General features: G+C 44.3%; 1 protein-coding gene across 41 annotated transcripts in view; it reads left to right on the forward strand.

The window, feature by feature from the left end:
• Window positions 1–12,561, forward strand: part of HMBOX1 (homeobox containing 1) — a 117,228-nt gene that overhangs the window by 51,297 nt on the left and 53,370 nt on the right. For all 41 annotated transcript variants that reach the window (XR_015282652.1, XR_015282651.1, XR_015282653.1 and 38 more), the window contains 2 exons: window positions 6,454–6,933; window positions 9,003–9,088. Coding sequence is in view for 36 of the 41 variants with exons in the window: in XM_086875538.1 (XP_086731664.1) it covers window positions 6,454–6,933; window positions 9,003–9,088 (566 nt within the window). In the remaining 5 variants the exon portion in view is untranslated. The remainder of the gene's footprint in view (window positions 1–6,453; window positions 6,934–9,002; window positions 9,089–12,561) is intronic.

Here is a 12,561-nt window from a genome sequence, read left to right on the forward strand (position 1 = left end):
GTTTTAGGTGCTTCTGAAATATTTATATTGCTGTGAATCATTGAATCACACAATGGTTTGTGTTGCAAGGAACCTTAAAGATCATCTCATTCCAATGGCAGGGATGCCACTCACTGTCCCACATTGTTCCAAACCCTGTCCAGCCTGGCCTTGGGCACTTCCAGGGATCCTGGGGCAGCCACAGCTTCTCTGAGAAACCTGTGCCAGGGCCTCCCCACCCTCTGAACTGAAGGAGATTCATTTGTGCAGTAAGAACAGAAAAGGCCAAATGTTGAATTTCAGAAGACTGGATACTGTTATGCCCTAAATGCCCCAATTCTCTTCCAGCAGTGCCTTAGAGCTGCCCTGGAAGGGTCACGCAGTCTTTGCCTCTGGGTTTGATGATCCTGGTGTGTCCCTTCCAACTCAGAATATTCTGGGATTTTTTGGTGCTGTATGTCAGTGCTGTTTGTGGAACTGCTGTAGCTCAATGAAAGCCCTTCCTTTGAGCATCTCGTAAGAAGCAGCTGCATCTTTTGGGATGGGGTAAAGGGTTGGATGGGACCCTGATCAACCTCATCTCTCAGCGCCATCCCTGCCCGTGGCAGATGAGCTTTAAGGTCCCTTCCAACCAACACCAGCCTGGGATTCTGTGTAGAAAAGGAAGGGCTGAATGAAGCTATGCTTGGTTCTCAGATCTCATAAATATGTGTGGAGAGAGAAACAAGCTTGCATAACCTAAAACAGGGTTATAAAATTCAGAGTGGGCAGCTGGAAGTGGAGTTTCTTTGTAGTTGCTGGTTCTCGTAGGAAGAATCCGGAGCAGTATTTCATGTGAATTCAGTTGTTGAATATCAGACTGGGTGATAAACAAATTACATTGCTCTGGAAATAGCAACGCCATCCTTAATGCCCATTTTTAATATCAGGAGGACATCCACCTCCAGAGCTGTTCAGGCTGTAGTTCTTACCAGTAGTGGATGCACAGACACACAGGAAAAATCTGGCAGGTTAAGGAGTTCAGCTTTCAGCTGTGTTGGTAGTTAAAACTCTGGTGTAATTAACGAGTTGTAGAAAATTATATTTTTAGCTGTGTACTTCAGAAAAACCTATTTCAGCTGGAAAGCCACAATTTATGTCATGATTTTGCTCTTCCATTTGAACGGTGAGATGGCATTGAGTGACACCAAGGAGCTGCCCGTGATGTTGTGAAAAATGCTGGTGCTGTAATAAATGAGATGACAAATCCTGGATGTCCCTGTGAGCGGGGGGGGTCCTACCCTGTGCCATGTGTCAGAGAAGGGTAAATGTTGGCATCTCTCCCCATCCTGCTCTCCTCAGTTGATGGGACTTGATCAGAATCATTCTTAAACCAATTACCAGACTTAGGATCCTGTTCTGAACACTTTGGCTCATGCCCACATCCATATTATGCAGATTATATCAAATATAGGTCTTACAGCAAAAAGCACAACTGGTTTTGTCAGTCTTGAGCTTTGCTTATTAGATAAAGCAGTGAATTTTAATGGGAATTGGAGAAGGACCTCTGCAGAAGAGCATCTCCTCAGTGATGCTAGAGTGCTTCCTACTCATCTACAGTGAGTAGAAGAGTGGAAAAAATGATTTCTTGTGATCATTAAAGAGTCCAGAGCCATTTTCTCAAGTGTTAGAGGTGTTAAGGCTGCTGTCTGGCCTTATTCCCAAACGGGTAATTGAATTGCTTTGAACTTCTGCAAGTTCAATTGGACATGGACTTAGCTCGTAGCTGTTTTTATGGGATTATTCTGCTGTGCTCCATCACCTAGAAAGTTAAGTGTTGGGTAAATGATTCCTGCATCAGCGTGGGCTTGGGCTGTGAGAATAGGTGAGAAACCCTTGATGTGTTTTTTCTTTCCTCTATACAGTGCAGGAAAATAAAGGAGGAGGGCACTCTGGCCACATACCCCAACAGGAGATCAGAACAGTCAAACTAGGGGGGAGCCCCACATCCAAAGGGTGAAATTAATTTAAAAAAAAAAAAAAAAAAGAAGTTAAATAAACCTTGGTGGAGTGAGAAGGAAGGGAATGCTGGTGAGAGCAGCCCCTGAACAGCCTCCACACCACAAAATCCCCATAGAAGGGGAGGAGTGGTGCTGCATTGGGCTGGGTATTTTATATCTGCGGGTTTGGGAGGGAAAATAAATTCCTTTTTATTTACCTCCTCAGACTTCTCCCTTCAATCTGATATTCAGGTACCTCAAGTTGCTTTTGGATGAGCCATGAAAGATGAACATGAAGTTTTAATGCTTTGTAACGGTACAATTGGACCATTTTTGGGGGGATGATTGCTATGTTAGTGTAAGGAATATAAATAAGTTTGATACTTTAGGCTATTTTTCATATCAGGACCTAAAGAAACTTTGTTTTAAAGAGCAAGATTCAGTTGTTAAAAAATGTGTCACTTTTAGTTTTGAGCTTAATTAGAAATTTACAGAGGTTTTGCTTGCAAAATTTCAGGGAGAAAAATGCACAGCTGTTCTCCCTTGGTTATCTTTCTTTTTTTGGGTGTCTCCCCAAGCCCATTGTCAGTGGTGAGAGCATTGATAGCAGATAAAGCATGGGATGTAGAGGATATTTTGCTACACAGGCAGCAAAGTTTGCCTACAGCAAAGTTTCTCCACAGTCAGTGTTCTCAGGAAAAGTATCTCCCATCTTGATTTTCTCCTATACTCCCCAATCATTCTGCTTGTCTCTATCTTATTTTATTCCTTGCTACTTTTGCAGTTGATTGTATTTCACAAGGAAAAAGAGGGGGAAGTAAATTGAATTACAGGTAGCTAGAGGAGTGCAGGAGGATAAGAGGCTCTTACTGCAATGTTGGGGGGATGAAGTGGTGGAGAATATCCACTCATTAATGAGGTGAATGAAATTAGGGTGATTCTAAAATGGCTGATTTAATTAACTGCTTTGTAAATTGATCTTTAAACAGGGTAAGATTATTAAAATATTTTAAAAAGAGAAAATAACCAAAGTCCTGCACAAGTAACAGTTCACAATATTGCTTGCTGTAGTTATTCATTAAAAAGTTGTGGATAGTTGTCAATGTTGGAGCATGTTCAGTAATACCATATTTTGCAATATTTGTTTTGGGGTTTTAATGGAAAATTCCAAGCTCCTGCAGTTGTTTTCAATACGTGAAAGTCCCTCAGGAGCATTATTTCTAGATCTCATGTGTAGAAAAGTACGTGAAGATGGGAACAGGAGTTCCAGATCAAGAAGACCAGTGAGATGTGTCAGTGCAATATATGCTGAGTGTACAAATATAAACAAGGCACTTTGAACATCTCTGTATGGCATTAGTGAGACCAGCAGGGAGATACTCTAATTTTGGTGTTCTTACCTCTCAAGTGTTGAAAAATTACCCAGAAGTTGCCTTAAAAGTGTTGGAGGTCTGTAAGAATCCTTTGCATGGACAAACAAGCAGATCATTGGCTTTAGTTTGTTGTGTTTTTTTTCAAGTTGTCCACATTTTTCCAGTGGTTGTGTTAAACACAGTATCATGGTGTTAATTTCACTGTAGGTTTGCTACTTTTACATTACTTTCTGCAAGGCTTTAAAGTCCACTGATGAACAGGACTCCAGAATACAAGTTGGAAGTCATTGAATATCTTACTTTGCATCCCTGTGAACTGAAATTCCCACACAAGATGTATCAAAGAGGGACAAATTGAGGCTGGAGCTCTTTCCTTCATACAGCCACGAGTGACGGGAGCTCAACCCCTGCCCCTGCATCTGAGAACTCTGCACTTCATTAGCTGGAATTTTAAAGGACACTTAGGATTCACCAAATCATTATGTGTAATTCACTAAAAGAAATTCATTTGGCTTGGGCACCCAGATCCAGGAGCTGAGCCCTGTCACTTTAGACAAATTAGGAATGACACCCAAATTTTAGAGAGAATTGCTGCCCATGGCCACCAACTGCTGCAGGAGGTGAGGAGACCCTGGCACAGGGTGCCCAGAGAAGCTGTGGCTGCTCCATCCCTGGAAGTGTCCAAGGCCAGGTTGGACAGGGCTTGGAGCAACCTGGGATAGTGGAAGGTGTCTGTGCCCACAGCAGGGGGTGGAAATAAATGATTTTGCAGCCTTTTTTCAATCCAAACCATTCTGTAATTCCATGATTCTGTGTTTGACATTCTTGAAGCCATCTGGAAAGTCTTGCTTTTGTCAGATGAGAGTTTCTTAGTTCACGGGGCTACAAGGACAAAAATTCTGGGTTTCTGTGTCTATGATAAATGGATGATTAAATAATTTAAAGTATGTTTTAGTATTAAATGTTGAAGAGTCTGTAAAGTAGGAATTTTGAGTGGAGGTAATTCTGGTTGGAGGCTCTGACTCATTAAATTCTCCAATTCAAACAAAGAACTTGAGCACATAAAACTTGCTATTGACAGATAAATGATGCAGGAAGTGTTGGCATTAGAAATACAGGTAAGAAATGTCCAAACCAGGTGTTTCCCTGAGGAAGGATGAGCTGGAATATCCAGTGAAAACCACCTCAAGGCCAGAAGTTTAAAGAGATTTTCTGTTTGAAAACTGTGCTGCTCGGAGCGGTCTGTCGTGAGTCAGTCAATCCGTGTGACATTTCTCCCAAAGCTGGGAGAAGAGGATGGAGCAGCCCTGCCTCTCCCAGAGGCCAAACCTAGAACAGTCCGTTTCCAAATGCTCGCTGTCGAGCTCCGAAGGTCTCAGGCTGGGATGCCACTTCCAAATCGTGGTTGTTACAATTCCAGTCAGTCGCAGGTCGACTGCTGCATTGCCTGCCGTGCCCTCCTGTGGTTCAACAGTCTGGGTGCTTGTCTTGAAAAATTTAAAATGGCCTGGATGTTTCCAGTAATCAGTTTTCTGGAGAACAGCACATTCCCGTTGGGCTGAAGCGCTGATGTGGATGTAGAACGTCTGTCTTCTCACAGAGGCATTTTCTTGGATGGGAGTCATCCCCTTGCATTGTCCTCCTGCTTCCATCTCCCATGAAACAATGGAAGGGCTGGATGAGGGCAAAGATGGGATTTTCTTCTCATTTCTGTATCTCCCAGGCTGCAGGTGCCATTTTTGTGGATTTGTGCATCCTGGCTTTGGCTTTACAGCTCTACTTCAGCTCTACTTCAACAAGCCAGTTCTCAGTGTTATTCTTCAGCCCCAACTATGTCATTCCATGACTCCTGTTGGGAGCTTTTCTGTGCCAGGGCAGAAATGGACATGAGGAGTCATCCTCAAAATTTGTGGGGAGGAATAGGCAGCCCTGTCCCTGGAAGGTCTCAGCCTGACAGCCGTCGTCCCTCTCCTGGCTTTCACAGGGTCCTTGGAATTCTTCCTTGACTTTCCCTAGGCTGTGATTTGCTCTGGCTTGCAGGGATTGTACATCAGCTCTGTCACATCTCCTGGAGTCTGAGTGATCTCTTCACCCTGCTCTCCTGCAGGAATGGTAATAAACCCTTGACTCACGAGAAGGATGGAAAATGCCATATTCTGCTTGCCAAGTTCTGCCTGCCCTCCATCTGCCATCCCTTCTCAAGATCTAGAGTTCTGAAGGAGGAGATCTTGTTTGTGTGACATTTGGATCTGTAGCCAGGAGACTTAGGAAAGAAGAGCGATTAAGAGAGCATACTGTAATTTTTTTTGGGCTTTGCAGCAAATAATGTTCATTGTTACAGCACCTTGGGAATTTTAGGAGTTAAAAATTATTTTGTTGAGCCACCAGGATGGTTGAGTTATCTGAGAAGCCAGTCTTTGGAGGGGAAAAAGCTGAAGACTTATTTCTTTAAATGAAAGCTCAGGAGTAATTGGATGTGCTGCACTTTTCTTGTCAGGGCAGGCAATCTTTGACAACATTCCAGGTTCAAAAGTTCCTAACTTCAGAAATCAAACTTCAGTCAAATCAACTTGGGTCCTACAGGCCACTAGAATTTCCGCTGGGTGTGTTTTTATCTGTGCTTTTTTTTCCAAGGTAGCAACAAAAGTTAGGGCAACTCAAACTCTTTGTAGTTAAGATTTGAAAGAGTTGAGATTCATAAATCTCTTGTCATAACCGGTTAAAACTTGTCCAGGAAAACTCAGATCTGTGGCCACCACAGAAATCTGAGATTCCTGTCTGATGGGTACTTAACACTGGGCAAAATTGTGGCTGGAATCAAGTTGCAGCCTTAATTACTGAGCAGCCATAGTCTCTGTAGCATTGGTTTATCAGAAGCAAAAAGGCACAAACTGCAGGGTTGGTGCAGGTGTGGGGAATGTCAGGAGAGGTCCAAAATCCTTTTACTGTGTAGTGAGACTGGCATTCATGGCAGGTGTCAAGCTGAGGTTGTTTGGAGGTGGATTTTGGAGCTGTTGTGTGTGTGTGTGTGTATGTTTTGCACCAAAGTTTATAAAGTACTTTCCATGTGCCACTTTTAGGAGCTTTGAACTGAAGTATTTTGTATTTTACCTCATTTCCAGCCTGCTGGAAACCATGTCTCACTACACAGACGAGCCAAGATTCACCATAGAGCAGATCGACCTCCTGCAGCGCCTGAGACGCACGGGAATGACCAGGCATGAGATCCTGCACGCCCTGGAAACCTTGGACCGTCTTGACCAAGAGCATAGCGACAAATTCGGGAGAAGGTCTGGCTACGGAGGCGGCTCCTACAGCAACAGCACCAACAACGTCCCGGCGTCTTCCTCGACGGCCACGGCTTCCACGCAGACCCAGCACTCCGGGATGTCCCCGTCCCCGAGCAACAGTTACGACACCTCCCCACAGCCTTGCACTACGAATCAGAACGGGAGGGAGAGTAACGAGAGGTTGTCTGCCTTCAACGGGAAGATGTCACCCACCCGCTACCCCCTGGCCAACAGCCTGGCCCAGAGGTCCTACAGCTTCGAGGCTTCCGAGGAGGACTTGGACATCGACGACAAAGTGGAGGAGCTGATGAGGTGAGTGAAGGTCTCTGTAAAAAGTTTGGGGGTGAGAAGAGCCTCGGCAGGAATGGGCACGTTGGAAGAATGCTCAAATAGGGATTATAGGGTGGTAAAATGTTGGCACAGGTTATCTGGAGAGGTGGTGGATGCCCCATGCCAGGAAACATTCAAGGTCAGGTGGGACAGGGCTCTGAGCAGCCTGATCCTGTTGAAGATACCCCTGCTTATTGCTGTAGGTTTGGACTAAATAACCTGAAATGTCTCTTCCAACCCTCACTGTTCCGTGAGGGTTTGATGATGATGATGATCAGGAGAGCAGGAGCTGCTTCAGACAGTTGCTCCTGCCAGTGCTCCAAGGGTCACCATCCCAGAACCTCTCACCTCCCTTGTGGAGGCAGCTCCTGGCCCTGTGTGGGTGTCCCCCAGTCTTGACTGTTGAAATAATTTTTCTGCTGCTGTACCAACAATTGGGATTGATGTTAGAGCACTTGTTTTCCACCCTACTTTTATTCAGGATTCTGATCAAATGCCAGTTCACATGACTCCTCCTCCACTGTTTCACACCCTTTGTGATTCCTTGAATAAAGAGGGAGAGTAAGGAATCCAACTTGGATTGGTCAGTGCTTTCCAAGTGGGATCTGGAGAGGGTGCATGTTGTTTATAGTTTGTGGCAGGGATTTGCAGAGTGGTGCAGGAAAATACAAATAGTAAAGAAGAAGCAGAAGTTTTCTCTGAAAGCCATTTGCGTGGGTTTTTTTCAGGTCTGACCTTCCTTTACTTTTAGCAGCTTCCTTTTCAGGATTATGGCAAAGATGAAAGGAGGGGATTATGCTCCTGAGGATGAAAGTCAGAGTCAGTGGGCTTTGAGAGCAGAAAGAAATAAGAGGAAAGGCCAAATGTCTCAAAACAACTTCGATCATGTTGGAATTTATTCTTTTTTCCCCTCATAACTTCACCATTCCTGTAGAGAACTGGAGAACTGGGGTCCATAAGCTCCAGAATGGAAATATGTTGGAAGTAATTTGGAGATTTCAGGGAAAGATGTGGCTTTCTGGGGAGAGGATTAGAGATGACCAGTAAGAAAAAAGCCGATCAACCTCATTTGCTGTCAGCTGCAGGATGATGGAATTGTGCAGGAAGGGAGTGAGTACAGCAGAGTGCCAAGTTACCATAGTTGAGGTTTGGGTTCCTGTGCAGTGAGTCTCAGGTAATGCTTTTAGTGCTTATTTAAATTGAAATTACTTGTTTTTGCAGGCATATGGAAGATGAGTGTTGGTACAGAAATAAAAATGGACCCACAGCACAGCATTCATTTTGCATTTACATTTGCAAGCTTGAGTCTGTCTTCAACGCTGCTAGGGCAGGAGGGGAGAAGAGGAAGGGAGATGTCTCAGAAAGCCTAATAAAGGCTGGTTTTAATTGCCTGCCCTTCTCAGGAAGGGAGAGAGGAAGAGGAGGGGCAAAGGATATGTTTATTGCAATTGAAATTTGCCATGTATCACAGTACATGTGCAACCTCCAATTTATTTGCTTTTTAGCACAGTTTTTGCCCCTTCTGAGCTACCTGTGCAGACCTTGTAAAAATCATACAAAGACCTCAGTTCATTCACTGCAAGCTCTAGACTAAGTAGGGGACTTAAGGACAGAGGCTGCAAAATTTTGGATCTTTTCCTTGGGATGCTGGAAGAGGTTGGTGTATGCATATTCATTTGGGTAACTAACCATGCAGCTCCTGCTATCCTTTATTTTTTATTTTTCTGCCTCATTTTTATGAGTGAGGTTTTTATGCTGGTATGAGAGATTTATTCATCCCTGTGTAATGAAACTTTGTACATTCCATATGGCAGTGCTGCACCTAATATGAATTATATGGGACATGAGTCATCCATTCTCCTGCTATGGTACTTTGATCAAACGTGACACTTGTTAAAAGAAGTGTCCAGCACTGAGCCACTTGGGCTGCTTTAATTCCAGCCTTCCCCACTCCTAGTCCCGTAAATAAAGGAAATAAAGGCATTTTGCATCTTGCAGATGCGTTTTGGTCCGTCCCTCTTTTTGTGTGTCCTGTTGTTTTGTTTTGGTAGGAGGGACAGCAGTGTGATAAAGGAGGAAATCAAAGCCTTCCTCGCCAACCGGAGAATTTCCCAAGCAGTTGTTGCACAGGTAACAGGTAAGAGCTCGGGGAGTCCTTTCCTCATTTTGGGAATCTCTGTGGCTGAGCTGCCTGTCTGAGCACGGTGCAGATGTTGGAATATCACTTGGCTTTCTGCATTGCAGTGCAGATCTGTCAGCTTAGTCATGATAATGTATGCCTTTGATTTAAGACCCATTGTCCTGCACATCATGGAACTTCCCCAGTGAATCACTTTTTTTTTTTTCTTTTTTTTTTTTTTTTTTTTCCTGTGGCTTGTGCTGGCAGATTTTATTTTACAGCATTATAATAAAGCCTGAAGTTCTTATCTTAAAATGAAAATGGTTTTCCTTAATTCTTAAATTGTTGTTGAGTATGGCAAATAGATGTGTATCTACATCTCTGGGTATGGAGAGAGAGAGAGATAACGTGTATTTATATATTAAAAAGCATATGAATAGTCAGGGGACACAGCTATATCTGGTACCTCTGCAGCAAGGAGTTGCAGGAGGAGAGTTGGAAGTTTTATCCATCCTTTGAGTCAGAATTAATGAAAATCTGAAGGGAAGTTAAGGGATGACCAGACCAGCTCAGGTTTTACCTGGAAGGAGCAGCAGTTCTGGGTGCCCTGTGCCCTGAGCCTTCTCTCTCACATCCAGACAGGTGCAGTGGGGCCACTTCTTCCCTGTTCTTCTTCCCTTTACAGAGGGGGTGACAGAGCTTTACAGAGAGGGTGACAAAGTCCTGTTGCTCCTCCATGGGGTGGGGTATTACTATTTCTCTTGCCTGGAACAGCCTCAGAATAATTTTGGTTGGAAAAGCACTCTAAAACCATTGAGTCTGATCACTCCCCCAGCTCTGCCAAGGCCACCACTGATCCGTGTCCCCAAGTGCCACATCCACATGGCTTTTAAATCCCTCCAGGGATTGGGACTCCTCCACCCCTGCTCTGGTGCCAGGGCTGGACAGCCCATTCCAGGCAGGAATTGTTCTCAGTATCCAACCTGAACCTAACCTGGCACAGTTTGAGGCTGTTCCCTCTCATCCTGTCCCTGTTTCCTGTCAGGGGACCAGAGGACAGGTGCAGAGCCAGAAGGGCCCCCCTGAGCCTCCTTTTCTCCAGGCTGAGCCCCTTTCCCAGCTCCCTCAGCTGCTCCTGGTGCTCCAGCCCCTTCCCCAGCTCCGTTCCCTGGATTCACTCCAGCCCTTCTTTTAGGATGAAGACTTGATGATAACATTCAGACAGCTCAATCCCATTTGTTAACTTTTTAACCCAAGCTTGGATGAAGATCTTGAAACAGATGATTTTTAAGGTTCCCTGATGTCTGGGAATTCAAAATCAGTAGGAGGGAAGTTGTTCTTTTATGATATTTCCAGGATTTGAAATGTCATAGGAACCCACTTGTCTGGGAGCTGTGGGTTTGCAGACGTGGCAGCAGCTGAGGTGGGCAAACACAAACTGGTGCTTGAACCACAGAGCCAGGAATTCCTTGTGTGTCTTCAACTCTTCTGTGATCCTGGGTAAAATGACTTTTCCTTCTCTGGTGTCAGTTTCATCTGGAAAATCATGAGATTAACTATTTGTGTAAATGTAAGGGATGTTGGCCTTATCAGATGTTAGCACTAATACTGCAAAAAGTTGTATGTAAGTTGAGTTGCTTAAATTGTACCTGAACTCTACAATTTTGGTAGTTAGTGGGCCAGTCTCCTGCTTTTGTTCATTCCTTGCCTGAATATAGTCCTGGAAGAACCCATCTCTGAATTAACCTTTGTGTAGCACCCAGCAAGTCAGGCTGGCTTCCCCTGCAAGAGAAGTACTGCAGAGAGAAAAACAGTACAAAAAGAGTCTTTCCAAAAGGAGACACTTTTTTTGGTCAATGGGATTGCCACATGTGGGGTCATTGAATCAGAATCACCACACCAGATCCAAGTCTGTATCAGTGAAAGGAATGGATCTAATTATAATTAACTGAGTGTCTTGGTGTGTGTTTGATACCTTGCAAGAAGCTGTAGGAAAGACAAGACCACTCTCTTCACACCTGATCCTTTCCTTCCTTCCATCCTGTTCTCTTGGATTTCAATGGACATTAAATTGGCATTTATCCTTTGGGAGCTCTCATTGTTTCCTCCTGAGAGTAAATGACACCAACCATCCACTTCAGACTTGGCTGACTGAATTTCACACCCTTCCCACTCAGCCCTCCTGCGTAACACAAGGGGGATCCACAGTGTGCTCACAGAGGGACCAGAGAAATACTGCAGGGTACCAGTGGGACAGAATGAGGGCTGAGCTGAAAACACTGTGTTATTATGTTGTTTCCAAGACAAATCCATGGGAAACCAATACCTCCTTGCATCTCAGTCATCCTCCCTGTGCTTGGAGGGAGCTGATCCATTTTAAATAAACCTTGTGTAAGCAGATGTGTAGCACTTACATGCCACTCTTAAGTACATAGTAATGGCTTATCTGAGAGGAATGGTAAATCTCAAAGAGATGTTTGGAAGGACCAGATTAAAGAGTGTACTCAGCTCTAGCAGGGGGAAACATCAGCTTCCTCTCAAAAGCAGGGAGTGGTGAGGTGTGACTGAAATAGCGCGGGACAGAGATCCGGAGCAGAGCGTCCCAGGGCTCTCCCTTCCAGAGCTGTCTCGGGCATGATGAGTGCTGTAAGACTTTGAGTGTTCTTCAGATGCCTCCAACATCCCTTTCAGCTGGGGAAGAGACTCCCAAAGAATGTCTGGAAACCACTTCTGGTTCAGTATAAGACCAGTTTGCATAGCCCAAGGCTTTGCAGGCTGTTTGATCCCAAATGGCATCACCTCAGGATTTACAGCCTTAGTCTTACTGATAAAGATTTTCTGTAAAAAGTTACTTGTACAAGAGGAAAGTTAGAAATATTAGCTTTTAGTATTCATCCCTTCTGCTTTGGGAAGAGGCAAGAAATGAAAAATTTATGGCTGGTTCTGTCCTGGAGACTGGCTTGGCTTGGCTTGGCTTGGCTACCTCTGCTGGGAACTTTTCCTTTCAACCTCTACCAATTCTCCGTTTCCCTGGTCCTTATGACCTTATTTATCCCCGTTCTGTAACTTGCTGTGTTCTGTCCTTGGTGCAGAAACCTCTACTGCAACTGTGACCCCTCGAAACCTCCTTTTTACCTTATTTTTCTAATTCTTCAAAACTACTTTCATTCAGAAACACATTTCTTCTTTTTCCTATCTTAATTCGAACATTGCAAAGCACTCAGAGAATCCTTAGTCCTGCAGAGCAGCTCTGCATCAGTAAACAGTTTTTCTTCTTGTTTTTCCTGCTGTAGCACAAGGCAAGTGATGGAGAGGGAGGATGCAGGAGAGAGGAAAACAGAGCTGAAGGTTAAAGTCAGCTGTTGCAGTAGAAAAATGTTGAGGCTCTCCTAATCCTTATAAAATTACCAGGAACTTTAAAAGTCATTTAGATAATGAATCTGACAGGAAAAATTAAACCTGGAAGACATTCTACAGGGCTGCCTGGTGTA

This window comes from Cyanistes caeruleus, chromosome 2 (assembly GCF_971803275.1).
Source record: "Cyanistes caeruleus chromosome 2, bCyaCae1.hap1.1, whole genome shotgun sequence".
NCBI classification, from domain to species: domain Eukaryota; kingdom Metazoa; phylum Chordata; class Aves; order Passeriformes; family Paridae; genus Cyanistes; species Cyanistes caeruleus.